We start from the raw sequence: 26,034 nt of genomic DNA on the forward strand, positions 1-26,034 counted from the left end.
TTTAGATACTAACCATTTTTCTAATGCAACAGAACACAATTAAAAATACAGACAGGAGTTTGTTATTATCATTGTCATTTTTTTTATTTCACTACTTTATTCAGTTCTTACTGTGTGCTAGATGCCCACTGGAAGCTTTTAATTTATTATATATTGATTATGTGCCAGACATATGTGATGAGGAATGAAAGTTTTGGTAAAAAAAAAAAAAAAAAAGTAGGTATGATTCAAGGGAAGCATGCAGAGTGAGAAGAATTTTTCTAGGTAAAAAAGCAGAAGAATAATGTTTGACAGAAGGAACATGCAACAAGATTGTATGTTGGCCAGAAGGAACATCTAAGGAGATTGCCTGTTTGGCAGGAAGGGCAGCAAGTGCAAAAGACAAGATGCTTGAGTGAACTTTGCAGGGTTTCTGAGCAGTTCACTTTTGCTAGCACCAAAAGAGGTTGGGAATGAGGTGAATACTTGGGTAAGGCAAGTTTATGACAGACTTTTTAATACTACAGAAATGAGTAGGTTTCGCCCTGTGGGCCATGGGAAGTTTACCAGGTAGAATGCTTTGGACTGCAAATACTGATGAACAGTGGTGAAAACAGTAGGAACCAGAGTTGTTTTGTTTGTTCAGTGATATCCTAGGGATCCCTCTTGTCCCTCTTTCTGTGCTGTCGACAGTGTTTTATTCATGTCTCCTTTCATGGTCGGGTAATCTGCAACAGCTCCAAACATCTTGTTCTCAAAACACAACATCTCAAGGGCTTCTTTTCTTCACCTGTGTTTTCTAAACAGGGAGAAAACTTTGAAGCACACAAGGGGCTTCCTGTAACATTTCATTGGCTGTGTTACACTACCTGCTCATTCCCAAACCAGGCACTGGGAATGCAAATACGTGATTAGCTTAGAATTAAGTTTCTCTTTCTGAGGCTGAGGAGGGAGATTGGGATAATAAACATCCCAATAGACTTGTGTTTCTTCTGCAAGAAAGAATAAGGAATGGCTATTGGTAGGGAGTCGACAATGTTTGCTGCAGGGGCTCATTGGAGACATGGGAGCAGGGGAGTCACAAGATTAAATTTGAGTATTAAGGCATTCTGGTTGTGGTGTAAAATGGGTTAGCAAGCTTTTCCTGTAAAGGACCAGGCGGGAAATATTTTAGACTATGTGGTCTCTGTCATAACTACTTACCCCTGCTGTTGTCTGCTGTTGTAGAGTGAAAGCCACCATGATTCTATGTAAGCAAACAGGCATGACTGAGCTCCTTTAAAACTTTATTTACAAACCATAAGGCAGATTTAATTTGGACTGTGGCCTATAGTTTCCTGGGATTGGTGGAAGGTTACCATGGAAAGAAACCAGGAGACAAAGGAAGCTTTTGCAATAGTCAGCTATAGTTTCCGTCACACATCCTTGGACTAGTATCAATGTATTATAAGGTTTTCACCCATCCATGGTGGAATAAAATTAGGAATCTCAGTTACTCATTTTAATATGTTGGTCTTTGTTTTTATGGTGTTATGCCTTTTTATTTGTTTTGCTTAATTTTTTCATGTAAGAACTAACATTAGTAGTTGACGGTTTTCTTTTAAATAGAAGCCATTTTGTAAAGTTTATGTTCCCAGTGGCAGTGGAAATATAAAGCAGAGGCAGAAGAGAGGTATAGTCCATATGATTTAGTGATAATTGAATGAGAAAGGCTTGGGGGACCGAGAGAAATGTCAGATGATTTACAGGTTTCCAGGTCGTACACTAGTATTTAACCTGGACATGAGGAAGGAGTAGGAAATTTTCTGGTGAATACAGAAGAGCAAAGAGCTGCAGGTCAGCAGAAATGACCATTTTTTTCCTATGCATGTTTAATGGAATATTCATGTAGTATATTTTGAGTAGGTAATTGGATAACCAGCATTTATAACTCACGTCCTACTACTTTGACTCTCAGTAACAAGACTTATCAAAGATCAAAGAATCTGAAAGTTGATGAAAATGTCATCATTTTCATCATCCATGTGTATCACCATCAGTGACCGAAAGTTGGCATCCACAGAACACAGAATTGGGATAGGTGAACTTAATAGATAAAGATGAATATCAGAATTGTGTTCCTCTTAGGGAATGATAGTCTCCATGACCTGTGTGAGTCACGGCTGCCAGAAAAGAATGAGAGCAAGGAGTGTATTAAAGAAGCACAGCAAATTCAGTCCTAGAGTTCCCTGCTTGACTTCATGTCATAGTTCTGATTTCTAAAATACTATTTTCTGCAAAATATGCTTTCTGTTTTTCCCTTCTTGTAGCCTGCAACCAAACAGAATCCCTTCAGTGGGGCATTTTTGTGTTCTTCCTTTAATGACAGCAACATATAAATAACAAAAAGAAGTAAGAGAAAGAGTGTTTTTTTATAGGCTAGTATTTAACATAAACTTGAGAGTGAGTACCAAGATTATACTTAGAATTTACAGACCGGGTAGGAAGACGAGATAGAAATCTGAAGATTACTGACTCAAACACAGTGTAGTTTCATTGCTTTATTGTCACATCTCTGAATTCGCAACTAGGAATTATATTCGTATGCACTATAACTTTAGAAAGCACCTTCCCAAACCAAATATTAAGTGATTTATTGTAATTTCTTTGACTTATTATAGAATTGACTTTCCAAGTGCTCATGAGAATTATTGAGAATTTGCTACATAGTAACATCTCAGCTGTGTCCACAAGAGCTATCTGTCACCTTGTCTTAATGACTATTGGCTCACTAGGAATATTGGTTTTGGCATTAAAATGATATTTTTCTAAATGCAGATAGGACCAGGGATCACTCTTGAACATTAATGTCCAAGCATCTTAAAATTACACATCAGGTTTCATAATCTGACTTCTGCCCCACTCTCCATCTTTAGCCCTTTTCCCTGTGTGCCCTTTCTCTGGCATTACTGAGCTGCTGGTAATGTCCTACTCACTCGTTCACTCTTTCAGGCCTCACTCCTGCTCTTGCTGCTGTGTGGAATGCTGTTACCCTTTCCTTCTGTCTACCGCTTTTAATCTGGCTAGCCTCAATATTTCAATATTTCAGTCTGTGCTTGGGCATGTGTTCTAGAAAAGCCATCCCTGATATGCTTTATTTTCATTGTTTTAAACCCTAATGCCTAGCATGTATGTAGCAGGACTCAATAAGAAATTTCTGAGTAAAATAAAGACTGTTTTTACAAAGATGATGTGCAGGACTGTTCTCTGCAGTCTTGGAGCAGAGGGGACAGACATGTGGGGGAATAATGTACAGTTCAGGTGGTAAAGATGCGGTAGAAAAATCAGTGAGGTCAGAAGGCAGCCTCAAGAAGGAGGTACCTTTTTATCTGGGGAAAGACATGCAGAATCAAGGAAGACTTCACATATCATTGTTTTAAAAGATGAAAATAAGGCCAGTTGTTGTGTCTCACAACTGTAATCCCAGCATTTTGGGGGGCTGGAGGAGGTGGATCACAAGGTCAAAAGATCAAGAACATCCTGGCCAATCATGAAACACCATCTCTACTACAAATGTGAAAATTAGCTGGGCATGATGGTGCATGCCTGTAATCCCAGCTTCTTGGGAGACTGAGACAGGAGAATTGCTTGAACCAGGGAGTCAGAGGTTGCAGTGAGCTGAGATTGTGCCACTGCACTCCAGCCTGGTGACAGAGAAAGACCCTGGCTCAAAAAAAAAAAAATAAAATAAAAAAAAATAAATTTGTCAGAATAGTAGAGGGAAACATTTTAGATATTAGGAAGACATTGTGCACTAATAAAGGTGTCAGTAGTAGTTTTGGAAATCATTTATAAGGTACTATTGTTGCAGAAAACAGGAGGCAGGAGAGACCCAGTGGGTGAAACAGGAGGATTTTATTTAGGTGCACACCAGTTCAGTGGATTTGCATCCAAATGCTGAGTCCTGAACAAAGACAGAGCCTGGCTTATAAAGGCAAGCTTACAGAAGCAGAACAAAGGCAGTTAATCATATAGTGACAGTTTTGCAACCTCAGCATAGCTTGTGACTTTGCAACTACATTGAAGGAAAAGAGGAACTTGCAAAATATAAACATTTGTACAAAGAGCTATGAGTAAATGCTGAGGGGAAGGGGAGACGGTAAAGGAATTTGTTTTCTGAACCTTGCTCTGGGATGTCTGGACCCATACCTGTGGGCTCTGGCTTCTTGGACAGGGTCAACATGACCTTACCTGGGCCCTGCCTGTTACTATCCTTAGAGTCAGAGTAGCTAAGTGCAGGAAAACTTGTTTCTCTTTAAAACTAAATTTCCTTTTCATTACGTTTACTGCTTCATGATTAGGAAGTGGAGAACAACATACTGTGTTACCTTATATGTTTCTACTGTATTTTAAAGTTGTGTTTCTGGTGGTTTTGTTCATTTATGTTGGGTGGATGAATTTGTGAGTGAATCTCATCAGGCGTCTCCCCAAGTGGTTTGTTGAAGTCTTAGAGAATGATTTCCTAAGTAACTATTTCATGAAACACTAAACACTCAATTTATGAGATAAAATAAAATGTTGTCTTAAATCTATTTTTATAAAGGCAATAGTTTTTAACTGTTCTAAGTGGTTCATTTTAACTGAATATATGGATTTCTCAACAGAACAAGACTTAAAGCTGACATCAGAGGAAGAATCACAAAGGCTTAAAGGCAGTGAAAATAGCCAGCCAGAGGCATGGAAAATTTTACATTTAAATGTTTGATTTAATGTTGTTTTCTTTGCTTTAATAATATTAGGTGGTCCAAATGAAATTATCTTTCAGACTAGGTTTTGAGAATCAATAGATTCTTTTTTCTAAGAACTTTTTAATAGATTCATAAAATTTAATAAATTCAGCAATCTCATTAACAGAAGAATCAATAGATTCTAAGTTAGCATTTGAAACTTAACTTAAAAAACATAACCACTATAAACTTTAAAATACTCTTACTTTACAATATTCTTATTTAAAATATTCTTATCTGCCTTTTTGATTAGCTTATAGGTAATCTTTCCTTTTGGAATAGAGGCAAAAGAAATTCCAGAACTTTGTTCTTTTATTCTTACAACACCCTGACATGATAAAGAAAGTAACATCGATTATTGGATTATGTTATTAAGCAATAGAATTATGAGCAATGTAACACTGATGGTCCCTGAGCTGGATTCGTGGTTGAACAGTAATCATGGCCAGTGATTGAAAATCTGCAGTTTTATATTGCAGTCACTGATAGCAAGGTGAAAGATATATTCTGCCTTGTGATCTCTCATTGACCTCAGCGTTTCTCTTCAGGGAGGGAACCAGGTCATAAAAGCAACCCAAATGCCTATTACAAGAATCGTATCTTGCAGAATGGGACCTTTGGTGTTGGTGCAGAAACACAATAACATTTGAACTTACTGCAGTTGCAGAAAATCAGTACAGATTATTAAAATTTTTATCCACTGTCGTTAGTACACATTAGAATATATTAGAACTGGACTTAAGCAGATAAACTAGATACATAACACTATCATATTACAACATATAATCTCAATTAAAATTTAAGAATTTGCATTTCTTTCTGTTTGGTGTTGATTTCAGCTCCTAATAATTGAAAGCATGCCTACAATCCAGTTAGTAATCTGTAGAGGCTCACTGGTTAGGGTTTGGTGAGGTAAACTCTTTTCAAGTGAGGAAGACTTTGCAACACTACAAATCATCCGCTGATGCATTTTTGGCAGATTTAACACGTAACAAATTAAGTGGAGTCCAAACAAATGGTGACAAAGTTAAGTTTGCTGGTTCATGTTGATCTTCTCCCGTTGACTAAGGTGAATTATTTTTCCCATGTTAGTCAGAAGCCAGTGATGTGGCAGTAGCTGAACGTAGATTAAAAAGTTAATTTTTAATTTTAATTAATTATTTATTTTAACAGTTAAATTTTAATTTTAATTATTTTCTAATTTTTCATTGTCTATACTTGATTACTGAAAATAAACTTATTTTTAAAACATGCATTCCAAAAGAGGAAACATCACAGAAATACAACAAATTAACCTTCTATTTTTGCATTTGCAGGAAATGTCTCAAGAATCAGAAATAAACAAGGATTGTGATAGAGAGGTATACCATTATATTCAAACGTTTCTGTTGAATTAGATGTTTACATTATGTTGTTTAATAAAGTGTTGTAAGTATAGGCATACATGATCCTATCATGTAAGTAGCATAAATCATCAGTGAAAAATTTAATATTTAACTCAGAAAGAATTCTGTAGATTGAGTTTTAAAGAGATACAAACCCCAGAAATATTCTTTCATTATTATGGAATAATCCTGAATGGTGCCGTAAAGTGCTAGGTCATGCGACTTTAGGAGCTTTGGATCAACCATTTTATCTTTCTTGGTTTTAGTCTGATTATCAATAGTTAATGTGGCTAAAGAAGATAATTTCTTATTCTGTGTATCTTCCAGCTAGAAAATCGTATGGCTATGGAATGTGAAATTTGGGGAGCATCTTATTTTCTGGGCATCCACGCTTGTACCTCAGCAGTTTCACTCTGCTCCTTGTGTTGTGGCGAACTTTGGTTCCCATGTTTCAGTGAGAACCATCATGTTTTTGATATCCCAGGGACCAAATGAAAAAAAATGATCAAAGGCAGTGGGGGAGAAGAATATCTCAGTGCAGAAAAGGGCAATCTTCCTTTCTATTCCTGAAGCCTCACAGTGTCTCATCCTCTAAATCTGACTGCTTAATGTGAGATCTAGGTGGTAAAGACAGAAGAAGACACATTTTGCATCTTTGTCTTTTTATTTGTGTGTTCCCACGAGTCAAATGGGATAAATATATATATAAGATTCTGAAGAGTGGTTGGGAATAAAAGCACAAAATGAAGGAGGGCCCTTTTTGAATTTTGAAAAATTCTATTTTATTCAGTCAAACAGAAATGAAGCAAATATTACAATGATATGATAATTACATCTTAAAATTAGAGGGTAATTGTTCTGTATATATGATCAAACTTAAGTGTGAAATATTTTTAATGACTACAGTAATGACAAACTGAGTCAATTGATAAAATCAATTAAAAAGGTTCTTTTTATTCAATAAAGTGAATATCCTTAATATCCTTAATATCAAACTTCCACTCAAGGCTGAAGAAGACATGAAGAAGCATGGAAGTAATAATATGGGATTACCAGAAAACCTGACTAATGATGCCGCTGCTGGCAATGGTGATGATGGATTAATTCCACAAAGCAAGAGCAGAACACCTGAAAGTCAGCAATTTCCTGACACTGAGAATGAAGAGTATCACAGGTAAGCCTATGGCAACATTTAATAGGAGACAGCCATATGCTGTCAAACTAATCCTAATTTGGGCTAATATTCATGATTAAAAATTTTATATTTTTCCTAGGATATTCAGCCTTGCCTGGTAATCAGAAAAATGAAAATCAGCAAAAAATGAGTTACCATTTTTTCCAGTCATTAATTTATTTGAAAAATAACGAGTATTGGCAAATGTGAGGGGAAAGGAATTTCTTTATGTTTTAGTGAACTTTTATTTTAGCTTCAGAGGTACATGTGCAGTTTGTTATATAGGTAAACTGTATCATGGAAGTTTGGGCTACAGATTATTTCATCAGCCACATAATAAGCAAAATACCCAAAAGGTAGTTTTTTGGTCATCTCTCTCCAGCCATGCTCCACCCTCAAGTAGACCCTTTTGCCTGTTATTCTCCTCTTTGTGTCCATGAGTTCTCATTGTTTAGTTTCCACTAAATGATTAAGAATATGTGGCATTTGATTTTCTGTTTCTGCATTAGTTTGCTTAGAATAGTGGCCGCCAGCTCCATCTGTGTTGCTGCAAAGGAAATGGTCTCATTGAAAAAGACATGTCGTACACTGTTGGTAAATGCATTTCGAACATTAATTGAGTAGCATATTCACACACACATATATAACATAGTAAGGATATATATGTATATTAAGGATACTTGTATAGATTTGTTACGTATATACTTACATATAAGAACATTTATTACAGCATCATTATATCAAAAGATGGATCCTTATCAGTAGGAATTTATCATTATTAAAAGCAAATCCTTACCAATAGGAAATAGCTCAATTTTCATTCCCAGAAAATAATGTAGTATGGAACCATTTTTTACAAATGAGGTTAGATCTAGAGTATACAGATTATTTCACAATTAAAATGTATTTAAAACCTTTACTTTGATAACACATCTTAAGATAATTTTGTTAGAATTCTTGTAATATCTGCTGTGTTGCAAATGGAAGCTGCATGCTCCATTGACACTGTACCTTGATTGCTAGTTATTAAATTTTTGTTGTCAGTGCCTGAGTGCTGAAATATTGGATCTTCAATCTGAATATTGCCAAGGGATTGTATGGGGATCTATATTTAATATAAACATTTCAGTATATTGGGTAAAACTTTTATTAAAATGTATCAAAGGATCTTTCATCTACTAAACCAGGATTTGGTCAGATTTTTCTGCAAAGAGTCAGTTAGTAAATATTTTAGGCTTTGCAGACTGCATATATAATTTTGAGACAGGGTTTCTGTTGCCCAGGCTGGAGTGCGGTTTTGTGATCATGGCTCACTGCAGCCTCAACTTTCTGGGCTCTAGTGATCCTCCGACCTCAGCCTCTCTGCTAGCTGGGACCACAGGTGTGCAACATCACACCCAGCTAATTGACTCTGTGAACTGTAAAGTGAATAAGCGTGGCTGGGTTCCAAGATACTTGACTTACAAAAACAGGCAGTGGGATTTGGCCCACAGGTGCTAATGTGCTGGCCTTGTGCTAAAAGGAAGGTGCTGCTAATGCAGTAACTCTTATTCATAAAAGTGTCCTGCATGTGTGACATTATCCTTCCTTTGAGAAAAGGATATATTTCAGTATTCACCACACCACATTTTTCCACAGTGACTTCATATAATTTTTAAAATTTCATTTATAACATAAGACTATTTTCTGCATTTCTGCCACTTTATTCCTGTTAATAGAACTCAGTAGTTTACTGTGATCAATTACTTTGTATATTTGATGAGTATCAACTGTTCTAGAATTGGCTGATTTTTATCAAGCCAGAAATACTCTCCTTGAAACGTTTAGTGTTTCTTGGTCTTTATGTATAAGCATGAACAAAGTGATATTCAGCTTATGGAATCTAGAAATGTTTAAGGTGACTTTTAGTTCTATAGTTTTAAGGATTTAACACCTCAGTCTGGCATTTTTAATGCCACATGTGTATAATTTTATAACTTTTAAAATATATAATTGTTATGTAAAATTTGAAGACTACACCTGTTATATAAAATTAGAAATTAATTGTCTATTATTTTCCATGACTGTGGAAGAAAATTACAACATTCTCAGCCATGACTTCTAAGTATGATGTCCTTAAAAGAACTGTCTAAGTATGATGTCCTTAAAAGAACTCATGAACTCAATTATCTTTTCATTCACTCTTGATCTCACACCAGTAAGTCTTCAGTTTCAGTACTCCTCCAACGTTGTTTTTCCTCAAGATTATCACTAATTTTTTTCTGTAATAAATCTAGGCATTTTTCGTACACTTCATTTTATTTAATCTGTTAGCAGAATTTGAGCCAATGGAGGACATCTCCTCTCTAACAGCATCTTCAACTTGGCTTCCAGGACCTCAGTCCCTCAGGCTTTTCCTCCTGCCTTTCTAATCCATTCATCATGGCCTCTTTTGCTTGCTCCTCCTCATCTTTCTCCATTTGGACATTGTTTTTTCCGAGGGCTCAGTCCTCAATCTTCTCTCTCATGACTTTTTCTTTTTTTGAGACAGAGTTTCACTCTGTCACCCAGGCTGGAGTTCAGTGGTGTGATCTCGGCTCACTGCAACCTCCACCTCCTGGGTTCAAGTGATTCTCCTGCCTCAGCCCCCTGAGTAGCTGGCATTACAGGTTGGTGCCACCATGCTCGGCTAATTTTTGTATTTTTAGTAGACACAGCATTTCCCTATGTTGGCCAGCCTGGTCTCAAACTCCTGACCTCAGGTGATCTCTCTGCCTTGGCCTCACAAAGTGTTGGGGTTGCAGGCATGAGCCACTGCACCCAGCCCCTTGTGACTTTTTCTACCGTGTATATGCTAGTGATTTCCAAATGTATGTCTCTGGCTCAGATCTCTCTCCCTAATTCCAGATTTCCATATGAGCCTGCCTACTTGATATCTCTATTTGGTTAGCTATTGGGTATCACACACTTGTCAGACCCAAAATTGGGCTACTGATGGCCTTCCTGAAATTTACCCCTCATGTAGTCTTTCCTACTTTGGTTAAGGGCAACTCTTCCAGTTGCTCTGCCAAAAATCTCGTTGTCATTCTTGATTCATCTCTCTCTCCGTCTCTGACACCTTACATCTATTCTCTCAGTAAATCTTGTCAGGTCTACCTGAAGAATATGTCCAGAAGCCAGTCATATCTTCTACATCTGAGCCACCCTCATCTGCAGTCTACATGAGTGTCATAGACTGGTAATTGATAGTCCTGGCTTTTAAAAACTTCCCTTTTCATCAATTCTTAACTCAGTGGATGTACTTAAAATATAAGTCAAATTGTGTCAATCCTGTGCCCCAGCCCTTCTGATTGCCTCCCATTTCACTCTGAGTATGTGTCAAATTTCCTCCTAATTCTCTCCCTTGCTCTGCTTTAGCCACACTGAACTTCTTGCCATCCCTTATCTACCCCTAGTGCTTAAAGACTCCAAGCACACCTCTGTACTTGGAAGTTCCCTGTGTCTGGAATGCTTTTTCCCCAGATATCCTCCTAGCTTACTCTTTCCATTCCTTCAGTTCTTTATTTAAAACCTCCTTTCTGCTAAGAAGTAGAAAAAGGGTAAAAAGAAACACATTATGGAACAACCACTTTCTGAGGAAGAACCATGTACTACCCAGATGCATCATGCTTAAGATTCAACTGGGAGTGTACCAGGGAGGCTCTCTAACGTAACCAAGGGAAGGTTCAATGAAACAAAGTGATTTATCATCTCTAACTTCAAATCCATTTGTATCTTGACATCAACACTCTTAACCTTATATCATCATTTCTTAGAGTCTTTGATATACAAATAAAAGGTTTTTTGTATTAGAAAGAAAGAAATCCTCTTTCTCAGCAGAGACTTTTCTGACCATCCCAACTTTCCCACCACCCTCCCCATCAAACACATAAACATTTCATTTTCCTGCTTTAGTTTTTTCTCCTCTAACGTACTGTATATTTTGTCTTCTCTGTCTGTTGTTATTGTGTGTTTATCTCACTCTCATGAATAAGGATTTTATTTTTCACTACTATATCCTCACTGCCTAGAAAAAGGCCTAGCGTATTGGATGTAGCTACCTAATAAATCCTTATTAAACGAGTGAATGGAGTTTATCCTGGGTATGTTGTTTGATTGATTCTCACTTTAAAATTTTGACATGGGTCATTCTATTAGTTTTGTCTGGTAATTATATGCATTTTAATTATTGTTTTGGCTTTTTATAATAAGCTACATTCTTTATATTAATTTTTTTATTTAGGGAGAAAAGCCCAATATTGTGGTTATTCATTATTTATTCTTTTATTTGTAATCATAATTGTAATTATGGTAAACTGAGTCAGAGGAATTGCAAACTTTACTAGTATTTTATTTGATTTGATTTTTGAGATAGAGTCTCACTCTATCGCCCATGCTGGAGTGCAGTGGTGGGGTCTCAGTTCACTGCACCCTCCGCCTCCTGGGTTCATGTATTTCTCCTGCCTTAGTCTCCTGAGGAGCTGGGATTACAGCGGCATGCCACCACACCTGGCTAATTTCTGTATTTTTAGTAAAGACTACTAATTTCACTTTGTTGGGCAGGCTGGTCTCGAACTCTTTACCTCAGGTGATCCACCCACTTTGGCCCTTCAAAGTGCTAGGATTACAGGCATGAGCCACTGCACCTGGCCACCTGCTTTAAAAAAAAAAAATGGGGTGGCACATTTAATGGACTTACAAATTCTTTTCAAGGGATTATGAACCTTTGGTATTTGAAATAAAAAGACAGAGTTGGAAATTTTTTGCTTCCTATAGTAAGAGGAATACTGGTCCGGCACTGGCTATTCTGATGGAGCAGGTGCTGCTGCTTGGCTGTATTTCAGAAGCAAGCTGCTCACATCTGTATTGGTTGGTGAGCAAGACCAGTGGTCATTGATTGGTTGATTAGATTTCAAACTGGCTCTGGGTGGCTTCTTGTTACCATTGGTACAGGTCATTTCTTTCCTAAGTTAGACTCAACTTTAACTGAACATTTTCTGTTTAAAAGTTGCCTTCAATTAACTATGTTCAAAATGAAACTATTTTATATTCCAGAATTTTAGACCTCATTTTAAAATTGTGGTCACAATGAATTGGTTAATAATAGCTCTCAGGAAGATCTATTTACATTTTTTAAAACACATATTTCTTTGCATAATTTATTCCTTAAAATTAATTGCCTTGTTTCTGTTATTGGTATTTCTAGAAGCTTTTGTTCAAGTCCTAACATAAACTCCAGTAGGAGGTTTTAGTCTCTTTGTCAGTTAATATATGTATATGGTAGTGATATTCTCTTTTTAAATTCCTTTTCTTGTTCACTGTCTTCTCTGTACAATAACAGTAATATTCTTATGCATTTTTACCTCATTAAAAATAATTACAGTTTTCAGGTCATGTGATGCCAACATGTTTGTTCCTTTTGCTTGGTGTGTGTGCTGCTATTCAGGCTCTGTTGTGGTTCTACATGAATGGCAGCTTTTTAAAATAACTCTGTGAAGAATGACATTGGTACTTGGATAGAAATTGTATTGGATCTGTAGACTTCTTTGGGCACTATGATCATTTTCACAATATCAGTGCTTTCAGTCCAGGAACATAGGATGTATGTTCATTTATTTGTGTCATCTCTGATTTTCTTCAGTGGTGTTTTCCAGTTATCCTTTTATAGTTGACTCACCTCCTTCGTTACGTATTTTCCTAGGTATTTTACTCTTTTGCAGCCATTGTCAAAGGGACTGGGTTCTTGACGTGACTCGCAACTTGGTTGTAGGTAGTGTATAGTGGTACTACTCATTGGTATTTGTACATTTTGTAGCCTCTGAGACTTTACTGAATTCATTTATCAAGTCTAGGAGTGTTTTGTAGGAGTCTTTAGGGTTTTCTAGGGATAAGATCATATCATTGGTGAAGAGATAATTTGACTTTCTTTTTTCCAATTTGGATGTCCTTTATTTCTCTTGCCCAATTGCTCTGCCTAGGACTTCCCAGTTTTATTCTTAACATGCATGAAATAAAAGTAAAATCAAAAGTGATTAATGATTACTTTATTTCACATCTCTGTCGCATACACAGATAAAATTAATTCAAAGTTGTATGTTAAAAACACAATATTAGACCCTGTCTTGTTCCAAAAGGAATTTCTAAGTTGTCTATAAAATACAGAGGAATCAAGAATATAAGTGGAAAGTGTTTCCCAAAAATAAATATAAAAAGTATGGGTTAACACAGGGCTTCCCAATCCCCAGGCCATGGACCAGTACCAGTCCCTGGACTGTTAGGACCTGGACCACAGAGCAGGAGGCTAGTGGCAGGTGAGCAAGCAAAGTTACATCTGTTTAAAGCCACTCTCTGTCACTCACATTACTGCCTGAGCTTCTCTTCCTGTCAGATCGGTGGTGGCATTGGATTGTCATAGGAGTGTGACTCAAACCCTGTTGTAAGCTGCTTACACAGGGTATCTAGGTTGTTCACTCCTTATGAGAATCTAATGCTTTATGATCTGTCACCATCTACTGTCACCCCCAGATGGGACCATCTAGTTGCAGGAAAACAAGCTGAGGCTCCCACTGATTCTACATTATGGTGAGCTATGTAATTATTTCATTATATATAAGTAATAATAGAAATAATATGCACAATGAATGTTATGTGCTTGAGTCATCCTGCAACCATCCCCCAACTCAGGTCTACAGAAAAATTACCTTCCACAAAACCAGTCCCTGGTGCCAACATGGTTGGGGAGAACTGGGTTAAGAGATGTGAGACCCCTTTGCCTTGTCTTGGATTAATGTGCAGATATGCATTGTGTGAATGACATCTGATGGCACCATGTTGCCCTGTAGATCATTTTAGGGACACCTCCAGTATTTCATGAAAATCAAAATTTCTTCTAGTGATGAACAAAATGATACCCAGAAGCAAGTTTTGGAAGAACAGAATGCTGGAATATCACAAGAAGAGATTCTGACTGGTAAACAAGAGCAGATGGAAGTGGCTGAAAAGAAAATGAATTCTGAGGTATTTTCTTTAGTCATTTTCAAATGTTTTAATATGTGTATTTATTTAAAAGACAACTTTATGTATTTTGGAAAGTACACAGGATTTTTAAAACAGAAGTGCAATGTTTAGATGCCTACGTGTACATTGTGGAAGGGTACAATGCTTAAACAGTTATGAATAAATGCAATTCTTATGACTGACTGTAAAAATATTAGAAAAGTAGTATATTGATAAAACTTTCTTCAGAAAAAGGAACTTAAAGAACTTTAAGAAATTGCTTCTGTCCAAATATATGCATAGCTAAGGTTCTTACAATGGTGTAGTTGATAGATTAGATATCAGAGAATAAACCCAATTTAAAAAATATACTCAAGCATATTAATCTTATATTTTATGCATTTGGGTTTTTTATAATTCAGAGAAAGACTTTTCCAATTCTGAAATTCTAAAAATCCTCTAGTGACTTATTTTTCATGGTCTTTAAATAAGTATTTCAACTTTTTGGAATTTACACATTTTTAGATTTGAAGTTTTGTCCAACTTTTTTCCAGTTAAATATCCACTATGGGAATTCTTTCCTTATACAAATATAAATGTCATACTTTAATTTCAGAAGAAATCATGATATGTCATTCTCTTGAGTGCTAATTAAAAGTTCCCTTTGTTTACTTAGGTTTCTCTTACCAATAAGAAAGAAAAAGATCTCTTGCATGAAAATCGCATGTTGCAGGAAGAAATTGCCATGCTGAGACTGGAAGTAGACAGAATAAAACAGCAGAGCCAGCTAAGGGAAAAGAAACTTTTGGAGGAAATTGAAAGTGTGAAAGCAAAGAAAGACAAACTTCTAAAGGCTGTAAAATTAAGGGAGGATCATTAACAAAAATCAGCATTTAAGTACAGTGGACAGCTTAGCATTTTGACAACTGAGAATAATGATAAACTTCTTAAGGCTGTAAAATTGAATGAGGAAGCATTAGCAAAAATCAGTATTTCAGTAGAGTGGACAGCTTAGCATTTTGACCGCTGAGAATGCTCAGTTCTGAACTGCAGAATGTAAGACACAGCTAGGAAACACTGGAAATGGAAATCCTATCATGTCGTTTTAGACTGACTACTGCCCTACATGACTGTGATCAATGTCAAATAGATGAAACAGACTTCTTTACAGAGAACAAACATGAACAGGTTTATTTACAGGAAAAAATGAATTCTCATATATCTAACCTAAAAGATAACAGTGAGATTCTTTCTGAACAACTCTAATGTTGACAGCAAAATTAACAGCCTAAACATTAAGCTGCATCACACAGGATAAATTCTGAGAGACAAGATGGGGCAGGCCCCCATCTTTCCTGTTCAGACAACTTAGTCATTCTAGTGTGTGGGCTTTGGAGACTACAAACCCATCAAGGGCAGAAGAGATCCTGTGGCACGGCACAGCTGCTTTACCAAATCATGGCCAGACTGCTTCTGTAAGCAGGCCCTGATCCTGTTCCTCATCACTGGACAGGACCTCCCACCTGAGGCCTCTAGCTACCCCCACCAGTGTTCCCTGGCCAACGGAGATTTTAAACCTTCCTGGGACAGAGTTCCCAGAGAGAGGGGAGGGCCACCACCTTTGCTGTTTGGGCACCTAGCCGTTCTGGCCCATGGGCTTTGGAGAGCCCAAGCTGACCAGGGGTGGAAGTGGTGTCTCAGTGCAGCACAGCCACCCTCCAAAAACGTGGCCAGACTCTTGTTTAAGTCAGTCTCCGACCACATTTGTAAACACTGGGTGCAGGCTTTCAACCAGGGTCTCCAGCCACCTTCACTGCTGTTCTCTGGCTGACAGAGGTTTCAGACCTCCCTGAGTCAGAGCTCCAGGGGAAGGACCAGACTGTCATCTTTGCCATTTGGACAACTTAGCCATTTCAGTCTTCAAGTTTCAGAGTGTCTGAGGCAACCAGGGGCTGAAGTGAACCCCCAGCACAGCACAGCCACTCTACAAAAATGTGACCAGACTTCTTTTTTAAGCAAGTCCCTGTTCCTGTTCCTCCTGACTGTTCAGGACTTCTCAACTTGCCTCCAGCCACATCCTACAGGTGTGTACAGATTGGCAACTGGTTCATACCTCCGAGGTGCAGAGCTCCCAGAGGAAGGGGCAGGCTATCATCTTTGCCTTTTTGCAGACTTCACTGCTGATACCTTCAGGCACTGGAAAATAGGAGGCCATTGGGGACTGGAGTGGACCCCCAGCATACCACAGCAGCCCCACAGAAAAGTGGCCAGACTGTTATGTGGGTGCCCATTTCCATATCTCCTCAATATGTAGGCCCTCCTGGCAGGGTCTCCAGCCAGCCCCCCACTGGAACTATCAAGCCTGTAGCAACTTGGCAATTCCCTGGACTGAGCTTCCAGGAGCAACTGAAATCCTCTCTGCCGCTGCCTCTGCAGTGGAACTGCCCTTGCTTCCCTCAGAATATCAAGGGAGCAAAGACCCTAAGTGCCATATTGACACCTCCAACAAGCTGCAGTTGACCCAAGGAACACACCAGTCCATTTCCCACAGGTACAACACACCCTGCACTGTTCATCACCAGACAGGGAACCCTGACTTGGGCTCACAGCACAGACCCTCCATCCTGGGGTGATTATATTAAGTAACTGCTAACTTACATCTCTCTCGGGTGGAGCCTCCAGGAGACAAAGTTGTAGAGCAACAAGTCAGATGATATGCAGCTCAGAGGGCAGGGACAGCTATCTCTCTAGCTCTGCTTGCTCTTATGAGACACTTTATCCCAGCACTTAAGGAGTGCTGTGGTCAGACCAGCCCTGTCTCATGTGAAAGATTGCCCAGCACAGATCAGGTCTAAGAGTTACCTTCTTTAAAAAGGGGAGTTGCTTAAAAAAGAAGTCTGGCCATGTTTGTGTAGAGCAGTTGTGCTGTGCTGGGGTTCACTTTTGAGAGAGTTCTCTGAGACCTGATCTCTGCTAGGCAGTTTTGCACATCAGGTGAGGCAGGTCTGACCTCAGCACCCCTTAGTCAGCTTGCCTCTCCCAGGACCCCAGCCAGGCCACACCTGCTTACAGGACACTCTCGGGTGCACACACTATAGCTTCTGTACCAGTGGACCGTGCCTGATTAGTGGAGAGCTGCAGCAAGGTGGCCCCTACAGCCATGCACCAGCCTGCACATCACCTCTCCATACTGCAGCTCTTTATATGGAAACTTCTCACATCCCTTTGCTGTGTGTGTTTACACAGGTGGGTTTTTCTGTACTTGCCCTGATAGCACATGGGAGTGCAGCACACACCCCAACCCACACCAACTGCCACTGAAGACGAAGCTGTGGTTGGAACAGAGCCAAAAACCCCATCCCTGTCAACATCTCACTCTTGAGGTAATGCTGTGCAGAGAAAAAGGGACCTTCTTATATCCTGAGCGACCACTGCTGCTTTGGGGGAGGGGGGGCTCAGAGAAGGCACCCAGAGGTGCACTGGCCAGCAGTCCACCCCAAACCAGCACTGCCTCCAGTGTAACAGCACACAGAGTCAGCAGGTGCCCCCTGGCCCACACCCCAGCTGTCTTGCCTCCACCCCCTTGTCAACGCTCTCAGGGAGGCAGGGACTCCTGCATCCGCTAGCATTCCGCTGCAGCTGCCGCACTTGGATCCCCTCAGTGCAGTGGACTCCAAACCTCAAGGAGCCAGAGAACAAAGATGGGGCCCAATACACGTTCCCCAGAGTTAAAGCACACAGTTCAGGAATTGGGAACTGCATGTTGGCCCCCTAAAATCCTCCAAAAACAAAACCAGTTGGCTGAGTCCGCCTTACACCACAATCAAATCCTCAAGGTCATCAGATATAATAAAAGAAAAATATCCTGTCCAAAGGTCAGCAACCTCAACGACTGAAGGAGGATAAGCCCATAAAGATGAGAAAGGATCTGTGCAAGAATACTGAGAACTCAGAAAGTCAGCATGCCTCCTTCCCTCCAAATGACCGCATCAGCTCTCCAGCAAGTGTTCAGAACTGGGCTGAGGCTGAGATGTCTGAAATGATACAAGCAGAGTTCAGGATATGGGTAGGAATAAAGTTCACTGAGTGAAAGAAGTACGTTGTCATCCAATACAAGGAAGCTAAAAATCATTGTACAACACTGCAGGAGATGACAGACAAAATAGGCAGTACAGAGAAAAACATAACTGACCTGATAGAGCTGTAAACCACACTACAAGAATTTTCATAATGCAGTCACATGGTGATTGTGTGTGATGGCATTATGAAAATTATTGTAGTGTGTATGGGCACCCGAGAGTGCCCTGTAAGCAGGTGTGCCCAAGCTGGAGCCCTGGGAGAGGCAAACAGAGTAAGGACGGCAGAGGTCTCACCAGCTCCATCTCATGTGCAAAACCACCCAGCAGAACAGATGAAGCAGAGGAAAGAATCTCAGATCTTGAAAACTGGCTTTCTGAAATAAAATAGGCAGACAAGAATGGGGAAAAAAAGAATGAAAAGCAATGAACAAAATATCCGAGAAATATGGGATGATATAAATGACCAAATCTGTGACGAATTAATGTACCTGAAAGGGATGAGGAGAATGGAACCAACTTGGAAAACGTACTTCAGAATATCATTCATGAGAATATCCCCAACCTAACCAGACAGCCAACAATCAAATTCAGGAAATCCAGAGAACCTCAGTAAGATATGTCATGAGAAGATCATCCCCAAGACACACAGTCATCAGATTTTCCAAGGTCAAAATGAAAAGAAAGTATGTTAAAGGCAGCTGGGGAGAAAGGCAAGGTCACCTACAAAGGGAATTCCATCAGACTTAGCAGACCTCTCAGCTGAAACCCGACAAACCAGAAAAGATATTCAACTTCTTAAAGAAAAGAAATTTCAACCCAGAATTTCATGTCCAGCAAAATGAAGCATCATAAGTGAAGGAGAAATAAGATCCTTTTCAGACAAACAAATGCTAAGGGAATTCATTATCACCAGATCTATCTTACAAGAGCTCCTGAAGGAAGCACTAAATATGGAAAGAAAAAACCATCACCATCCAGTACAAAAACGCACTGAAGTACACAGTCCAGTGATGCCAAAAACCAACCACATACACAAGTCTGCAAAATAACCAGCTGACAGCATGACGACAGGATCAAATCCACACATACCATGATTAACCTTAAATGGAAATGGGCTAAATGCTCCAATTGAAAGACACGGGGGCAAGCTGGATAAAGAACCAAGACCCATTTGAGTATGCTGTCTTCAAGAAACCCATCTTGCATACAGTGCCATACATAAGCTCAAAATAAAAGAATGGAGAAAAATATTTCAATCAAATGGAAAACAGAAAAAAGCAAGTGTTGCACTCCTAGTTCCTGACCAAATGAACTATAGCAATAAAGATAAAAAAAGAAAGAGGGCCGGGCGCGGTGGCTCACGCCTGTAATCCCAGCACTTTGGGAGGCCAAGGTGGGCAGATCTCGAGGTCAGGAGATCAAGACCATCCTGGCTAAGACGATGAAAACCCGTCTCTACTAAAAATACAAAAAACTAGCCGGGCACGGTGGCGGGTGCCTGTAGTCCCAGCTACTCGGGAGGCTGAGGCAGGAGAATGGCCTGAGCCTGGGAGTTGGAGCTTGCAGTGAGCTGGGATCGTGCCACTGCACTCCATCCTGGGTGACTGAGGGAGACTCCATCTCAAAGAAAAGAAAAAAAAGAAGGAGATTACAAAGGTGGTCCTGACCTTTGATAAATCTCATTATTGATTGATACCAACCTGGGCTATCCTTATTGCCCAAACCAATAGGATAATTTGCTGAGGTTGGGGAGCTTCTCCCCTGCAGAGAGTTCCTGATCTCCCAAAATTTGGTTGAGATCTAAAGTTGATTTTGCTGTACAAGTTCTTTTCTGAAGTTTTACTCATTTCCAACAACGAAGGCAAATTTTCCTGCTTCCATGGTGATGGAGAGCAGGCACCTCCTTTCCTGAGTTTCGGCTTGCTTCTGACAGGAAAGGTGAGTGTCAGTTTTTTCCAGCTTCTAAGACGGCAGAGAACGATCACCAGCCTGAGCCTTATTTCCAGGTAAGTAACTGAATTAGACTTTTGTCTTAAATTTTTTTCTAATGACTATAATTTAAGATTATCCACCAGCTACTTTTAATTTCTCCTTACCATGAGAACACTCAGTAATCATATAAATGGTGCATTTGTTTGTTTTGCTCAATTCTTTGTGTGTGTTTGTGTTTGGGGTTTTATTGTTGTTGTTTCACTTTTCTCCCATCTCTTCCTGACTTGGTCAAATCCAAGGGAATGTTCCAAATTGTGGGGAGCAAGGCATCTGAATTGGCTAAAAGCCCTGTGGCTGCAAAAATGAAAAAAAAAATTCCAGTTATCAGAAAATATTTTTTATTTTTATTTTTTTTGTTTGTACATTAGCGGGCTCACCTACATAACAAGGTCATCTTTTGCTAGCCAAGGCCAGGCTGAAGGAGTAGTCTTGGTGACCCAGTGTTAAGATTCTGCCTGTTAACTACAGAAACCTGAGTTTGGTTCTTAAGTCTAGTTCTTTCTGTTTGATGTTTGTGTTACTTTTAAAATATCAGCAGTTTGTCCAAGCTATGATGTGGTAGTAAAAGATTCAAAAGGATTTTTTTTTTAAAGTTCTATGATTAAAAGTTTACTCAAAAGCAAATTTCCTTTTTTTAAAATTATACTTTAAGTTCTGTGGTGTATGTGCAGAACATGCAGGATTGTTTTATGGGTATACACATGCCATGCTGGCTTGCTGCATCCATCAGTCCGTGATCTACATTATGAATTTCTGGTAATGCTATCCCTCTCCTAGCTCCCCACCCTGACAGGCCCTGGTGTGTGGTGTTCCCCTTCCTGTGTCCATGTGTTCCCATTGTTCAACTCCCACTTATGAGTGAGAAGGCGTGATGTTTGGTTTTCAGTTTTTCTGTTAGTTTGCTGAGAATGATGGTTTCCAGCTTCATCCATGTCCCTGCAAAGGATATGAACTCATCCATTATTGTGGCTGCATAGTACACCATGGTGCATATATGCCACATTTTCTTTATCAAGTCTATCCTTGATGGGCATTTGGGTTGGTTCCAGTCTGTGCTGTTGTCAACAGTGCCTCAATAAACATATGTGTGCATGTGTCTTTATATTAGAATGATTTATATTTTTGGGGGTATATACCCAGTAATGGGATTGCTGGGTCAAATGCTATTTCTAGTTATAGATCCTTGAGGAATCATCACACTGTCTTCCACAATTGTTGAACTAATTTATACTCCCACCAACAGTGTAAAAGTGTTCCTCTTTCTCCACATCCTCTCCAACATCTATTGTTTCCCGATTTTTTAATGATGGCCATTCCAACTGGCATGAGATTGTATCTCATTGTGATTTTGCTTTCCATTTCTCTAACGACCAGTGGTGATGTGCTTTGCTTCACATGTTTGTTGGTTGCATAAATGTCTTCTTTGGGAAGTGTCTGTTGATATCTTTGCCCACTTTTTGATGGGGTACTTTGTTTTTCTCTTGTAAATTTGTTTAAGTTCTTTGTAGATTATGTATATTAGCCCTTGGTCAGATGGAGAGATTGCAATAAATTTCTCTCATCCTGTGGGTTGCCTGTTCACTCTGATGATTGTTTCTTTTGCTCTGCAGACACAGTAGTTTAATTAGATCCCATTTGTCAATTTTGGCTTTGGTTGCCATTGCTTTTGGTGTTCTAGTGATGAAGACTTTGTCCATGCCTATGTCCTGAATGGTATTGCCCTACTCAAGGACATTTCTGTGCCTGAGTGCCATACCACCTAAAGTAATTTATAGATTCAGTGCTATTCCCATCACACTACCACTGACTTTCTTCCAAGAATTAGAAAAACTGCTTTAAATTTCATATGGAACCAGAAAAGAGCCCACACAGCCAAGAGAATCCTAAGCAAAAAGCACAAAGTTGGAGGCATCACAGTACCTGACTTCAAACTATTCTACAAGGCTGCAGTAACCAAAAGAGCGTAGTACTCATATCAATCCAGATATATGGACCAATGGAACAGAACAGAGACCGCAGAAATGACACCATGCAACTAAAACTGTCTGATCTTTAACAAACCTGACAAAAACAAGCAATGGGGAAAGGATTCCCTATCAATAAATGGTGTTGGGAAAACTGGCTAGCCGTATGCAGAAAACTGAAACTGGGCCATTCCCTTACACTTAATACAAAAATTATATTAAGATGGATTAAAGAGTTAAATGCAAAACCTAAAACCATAAAAAACCTATAGAAGAAAACCTAGGTCACCAACTGCAGAGAAAGGTACTTGCAGTGAAATGCATGGTACAAACACGCATTCCCGGCTTCCCTGAGTGGGTCAGGTTGACGAGTGGTCCACCTGCTCCTGGCGGATCCCTGCAGACATGGCTGGTTGCTCTTTGAGCCAGCTTGGCCTTGCCTGGCATGCACAAGCTGCAGTGCAACAACTGTGCTTCAAATGGAGCCACACAGAGAAAAGTAGCAGCAGGATCAGGAGCAGGGTGTGTGCTGCCTTCAGAGTTCCAGTCCATTCCTCAGGGCTCAGATGGCACTGTGGGCTTCTTCGTTGCAAAGAGGGAGACCACAGGCCATCTTGAGGAGGACTTTATGTTCAAGTGCAGAAAGCAGCCAGGAGTTCCACCCAGTGGACTCGGCCTTCTGTGCCCCTGGCCAGATTTAGAATTTGACCCGAGGCAGGACAAGCTCACTCAGAGTAGCATGGTGGTAGCTGGGGTCTATGCATGCCAGGCAAGGACAAGCTAGCTCCAGGAGCAAGCAGCCACGTCTGCAAAGGTGTGGCTGGAACAGGTGGAACAGCCACTGACCTCACCCACTCAAGGAAGCAGAGATGGTTTCAACAGCCAGACTGGCTGCCACCTGATGGCTGATGGAGCTGAGGCCTGAGGAGAAGCAGATGGCACTGGGGCCCTACCTCTAGGGTAGAACTGATGTACCATGAGCGGCAGAGAGTGAGGTTGGTGGCTGGTCCACCAGCTCCTGGAACACCCTTGCAGAGGTGGTTGGTTGCTTTTTGAGCCAGCTTGGCCTTGCCTGGCATGCACAAGCCTCAGTGCAACAACTGTCTTACACATGGAGCCACATAGAGGAAAGGAGCAGCAGGCTCAGGAACAGGGTGTGCGCTGCCTTTAGAGATCCAGTCAATTCCTCAGGGCTAATATGGCACTGTGGGCTTCTTTGTTGCCAAGAGAGAGACCACAGGCTGTCTTGAGGAGGACTTTCTTCTCAAGTTCAGAAAGCAGCCAGGATTTCCACCCAGGGGCCTAGGCCTTCTGTTACCCTGGCCAGACGTAGAATTTGGCCCTAAGCAGGACAAGCTCACTCGGAGCAGTACTTTGGTACCTGTGGTCTGTGCATGCAAGACAAGACCAAGCTGGCTCAAAGAGCAACCAGCCACCTCTGCAAGGGTGCCCCTGGAGCAGGTGTAGCAGCCACCAACCTCACCCACTCAAGGAAGCAGGGATGGCCAGTTTCCAACAGACTGAGTGACTGCCACCTGATGTCTGGTGGAACAGAGGCATGAGGAAAAGCAGATGGCAATGGGGCCCTACCTCTAGGGTAGAACTGATGTACCATGAGCGGCATCGAGTAAGGTTGGTGGCTGGTCCACCGGCTCCTGGCACACCCTTGAAGTGGTGGCTGGTTGCTCTTTCAGCAAGTTTGGCCTTGCCTGGCATGCACAAGCCTCAGTGCAACAATTGTCTTACACATGGAGCCATATAGAGGAAATGAGCAGTAGGCTCAGGAACAGGGTGTGCGCTGCCTTTAGGGTTCCAGTCAATTCCTCATGGCACAGATGTCACTGCGGGCTTCTTGGTTGCAAAGAGGGAGACCACAGGCCATCTTGAGGAGGACTTTATGTTCAAGTGCAGAAAGCAGCCAGGATTTGAACCCAAGGGACTCGGTCTTCTGTGGCCCTAGCCAGACTTAGAATTTGGCCCAAGGCAGGACAAGCTCACTCGGAGCAGAATGTCCGTAGCTGGGGTCTGTGCATGCCAGGCAAGGCCAAGCTGGCTCAAAGAGCAATCAGCCACCCCTGCAAGGGTGCGCCTGTAGCAGTTGGACCAGCCTTCAACGTCACCCATTTAAGGAAGGAGGGATGGCCAGACTTAGAAATTGGCCCCACTCAGGACAAGCTCACATGCAGCAGTGTCTGTTTCTGGGGCTTGTGCATGCCAGGCAAAGCCAAGCTGGCTCAAAGAGCAGCCAGCCACCTCTGCAAGGGTGCGCTCAGAGCAGGTGGAGCAGCCACCAATCTCACCCACTCAAGGAAGCACGGACGGCCAGATTCCAACATACTGAGTGGCTGCCACCTGATGGCTGATGGAGCAGAGGCCTGAGCAAACGTAGATGGCACTGGGGCCCTACCTCTAGGGTAGAACTGATGTACCATGAGCGATAGCGAGTGAAGTTGGTGGCTGCTCCAACTGCTCCAGAGGCACTCTTGCAGAGGTGGCTGGTTGCTCTTTGAGCCAGCTTGGCCTTGCCTGGCATGCATAAGCCTCAGTGCTACAATTGTCTTACAAATGGCGTCATATTGAGGAAAAGAGCAGCAGGCTCAGGAGCCACGTGTAGGCTGCCTTTAGGCTCCAGTCAATTCCTCAGGGCTCAGATGGCACTGCGGGTTTCTTCATTGCCAAGAGGCAGACCAGAGGCCGTCTTGAGGAGGACTTTATGCTCAAGTGCAGAAAGCCGCCAGGATTTGCGCCCAGGGGCCTAGGCCTTCTGTGGCCCTGGCCAGGCTCAGAATTTGGCCTCAGGCAGGACAAACTCACTCAGAGCAGCACTTTGGTACCTGAGGTCTGTGCATGCCAGGCAAGGCCAAGTTGGCTCAAAGAGCAACCAGCCACCTCTGCAAGGGTGCCCCTGGAGCAGGTGGAGCAGCCACCAACCTCACTCACTCAAGGAAGCAGGGATGGCCAGATTCCAACAGACTGTGTGGCTGCCACCTGATGGCTGATGGAGCAGAGGCCTGAGGAAAAGCAGATGGCACTGGGGCCCTACATCTAGGGTAGAACTGATGTATCATGAGCAGCAGTGAATGAGGTTGGTTGCTCATCCACTGTCTCCTGGCACAGCCTTGCAGAGGTGGCTGGTTACTCTTTGACCCAGCTTGGCCTTGCCTGGTATGCACAAACCTCCGTGCAACAATTGGCTTACAAATGGAGCCATATAGAGCAAACGAGTAGCAAGCTCAGGAGCAGGATGTGGGCTGCCTTTAGGGCTCCAGTCAATTCCTCAGGGCTCAGATGGCACTGCAGGCTTCTTGATTGCAAATAGGGAGACCGCAGGCCCTCTTGAGGAGGACTTTATGTTGAAGTGAAGAAAGCTGCCAGGATTTCCACCCAGGGGACTCGGCTTTCTGTGGCCCTGGCCAGACTTACAATTTGGCCCCATGCAGGACTAGCTCACTCAGAGCAGAATGTCAGTAGCTGGGGTCTGTGCATGCCAGGCAAGGCCAAGCTGGCTCAAAGGGCAAACAACCACCACTGCAATGGTGCGCCTGTAGCAGTTGGACCAGCCAACAACGTCATCCACTGAAGAAAACAGGGATGGCCAGGTTCCTGCAGCCTGAATGGCTGCCTCCTGATGGCTGATGTAGCATAGGCCTGAGGAAAAGCGGATGGCACTGAGGCCTTATC

At 41.2% G+C, this 26,034-nt stretch overlaps 1 protein-coding gene across 3 annotated transcripts in view; it reads left to right on the plus strand.

Moving 5' to 3' along the window:
• LOC106996543 (POTE ankyrin domain family member B-like) overlaps positions 1 to 16,613 on the plus strand; it is a 30,214-nt gene extending 13,601 nt beyond the window's left edge. For 2 of the 3 annotated variants that reach the window (XM_077952225.1, XM_077952227.1), the window contains exons 8-13: positions 4,623 to 4,693; positions 6,062 to 6,106; positions 7,138 to 7,304; positions 14,216 to 14,339; positions 14,995 to 15,141; positions 15,250 to 16,613. In XM_077952225.1, coding sequence (XP_077808351.1) covers positions 4,623 to 4,693; positions 6,062 to 6,106; positions 7,138 to 7,304; positions 14,216 to 14,339; positions 14,995 to 15,141; positions 15,250 to 15,333 — 638 coding nt within the window. In that variant the 3' untranslated portion in view covers positions 15,334 to 16,613. Of the gene's footprint in view, positions 1 to 4,622; positions 4,694 to 6,061; positions 6,107 to 7,137; positions 7,305 to 14,215; positions 14,340 to 14,994 lie in introns of all 3 variants that reach the window. The other variant, XM_077952226.1, reaches the window with a different exon arrangement.
• Positions 16,614 to 26,034: the final 9,421 nt, after the last annotated feature.

This window comes from Macaca mulatta, chromosome 10 (genome assembly GCF_049350105.2).
Source record: "Macaca mulatta isolate MMU2019108-1 chromosome 10, T2T-MMU8v2.0, whole genome shotgun sequence".
NCBI lineage: Eukaryota > Metazoa > Chordata > Mammalia > Primates > Cercopithecidae > Macaca > Macaca mulatta.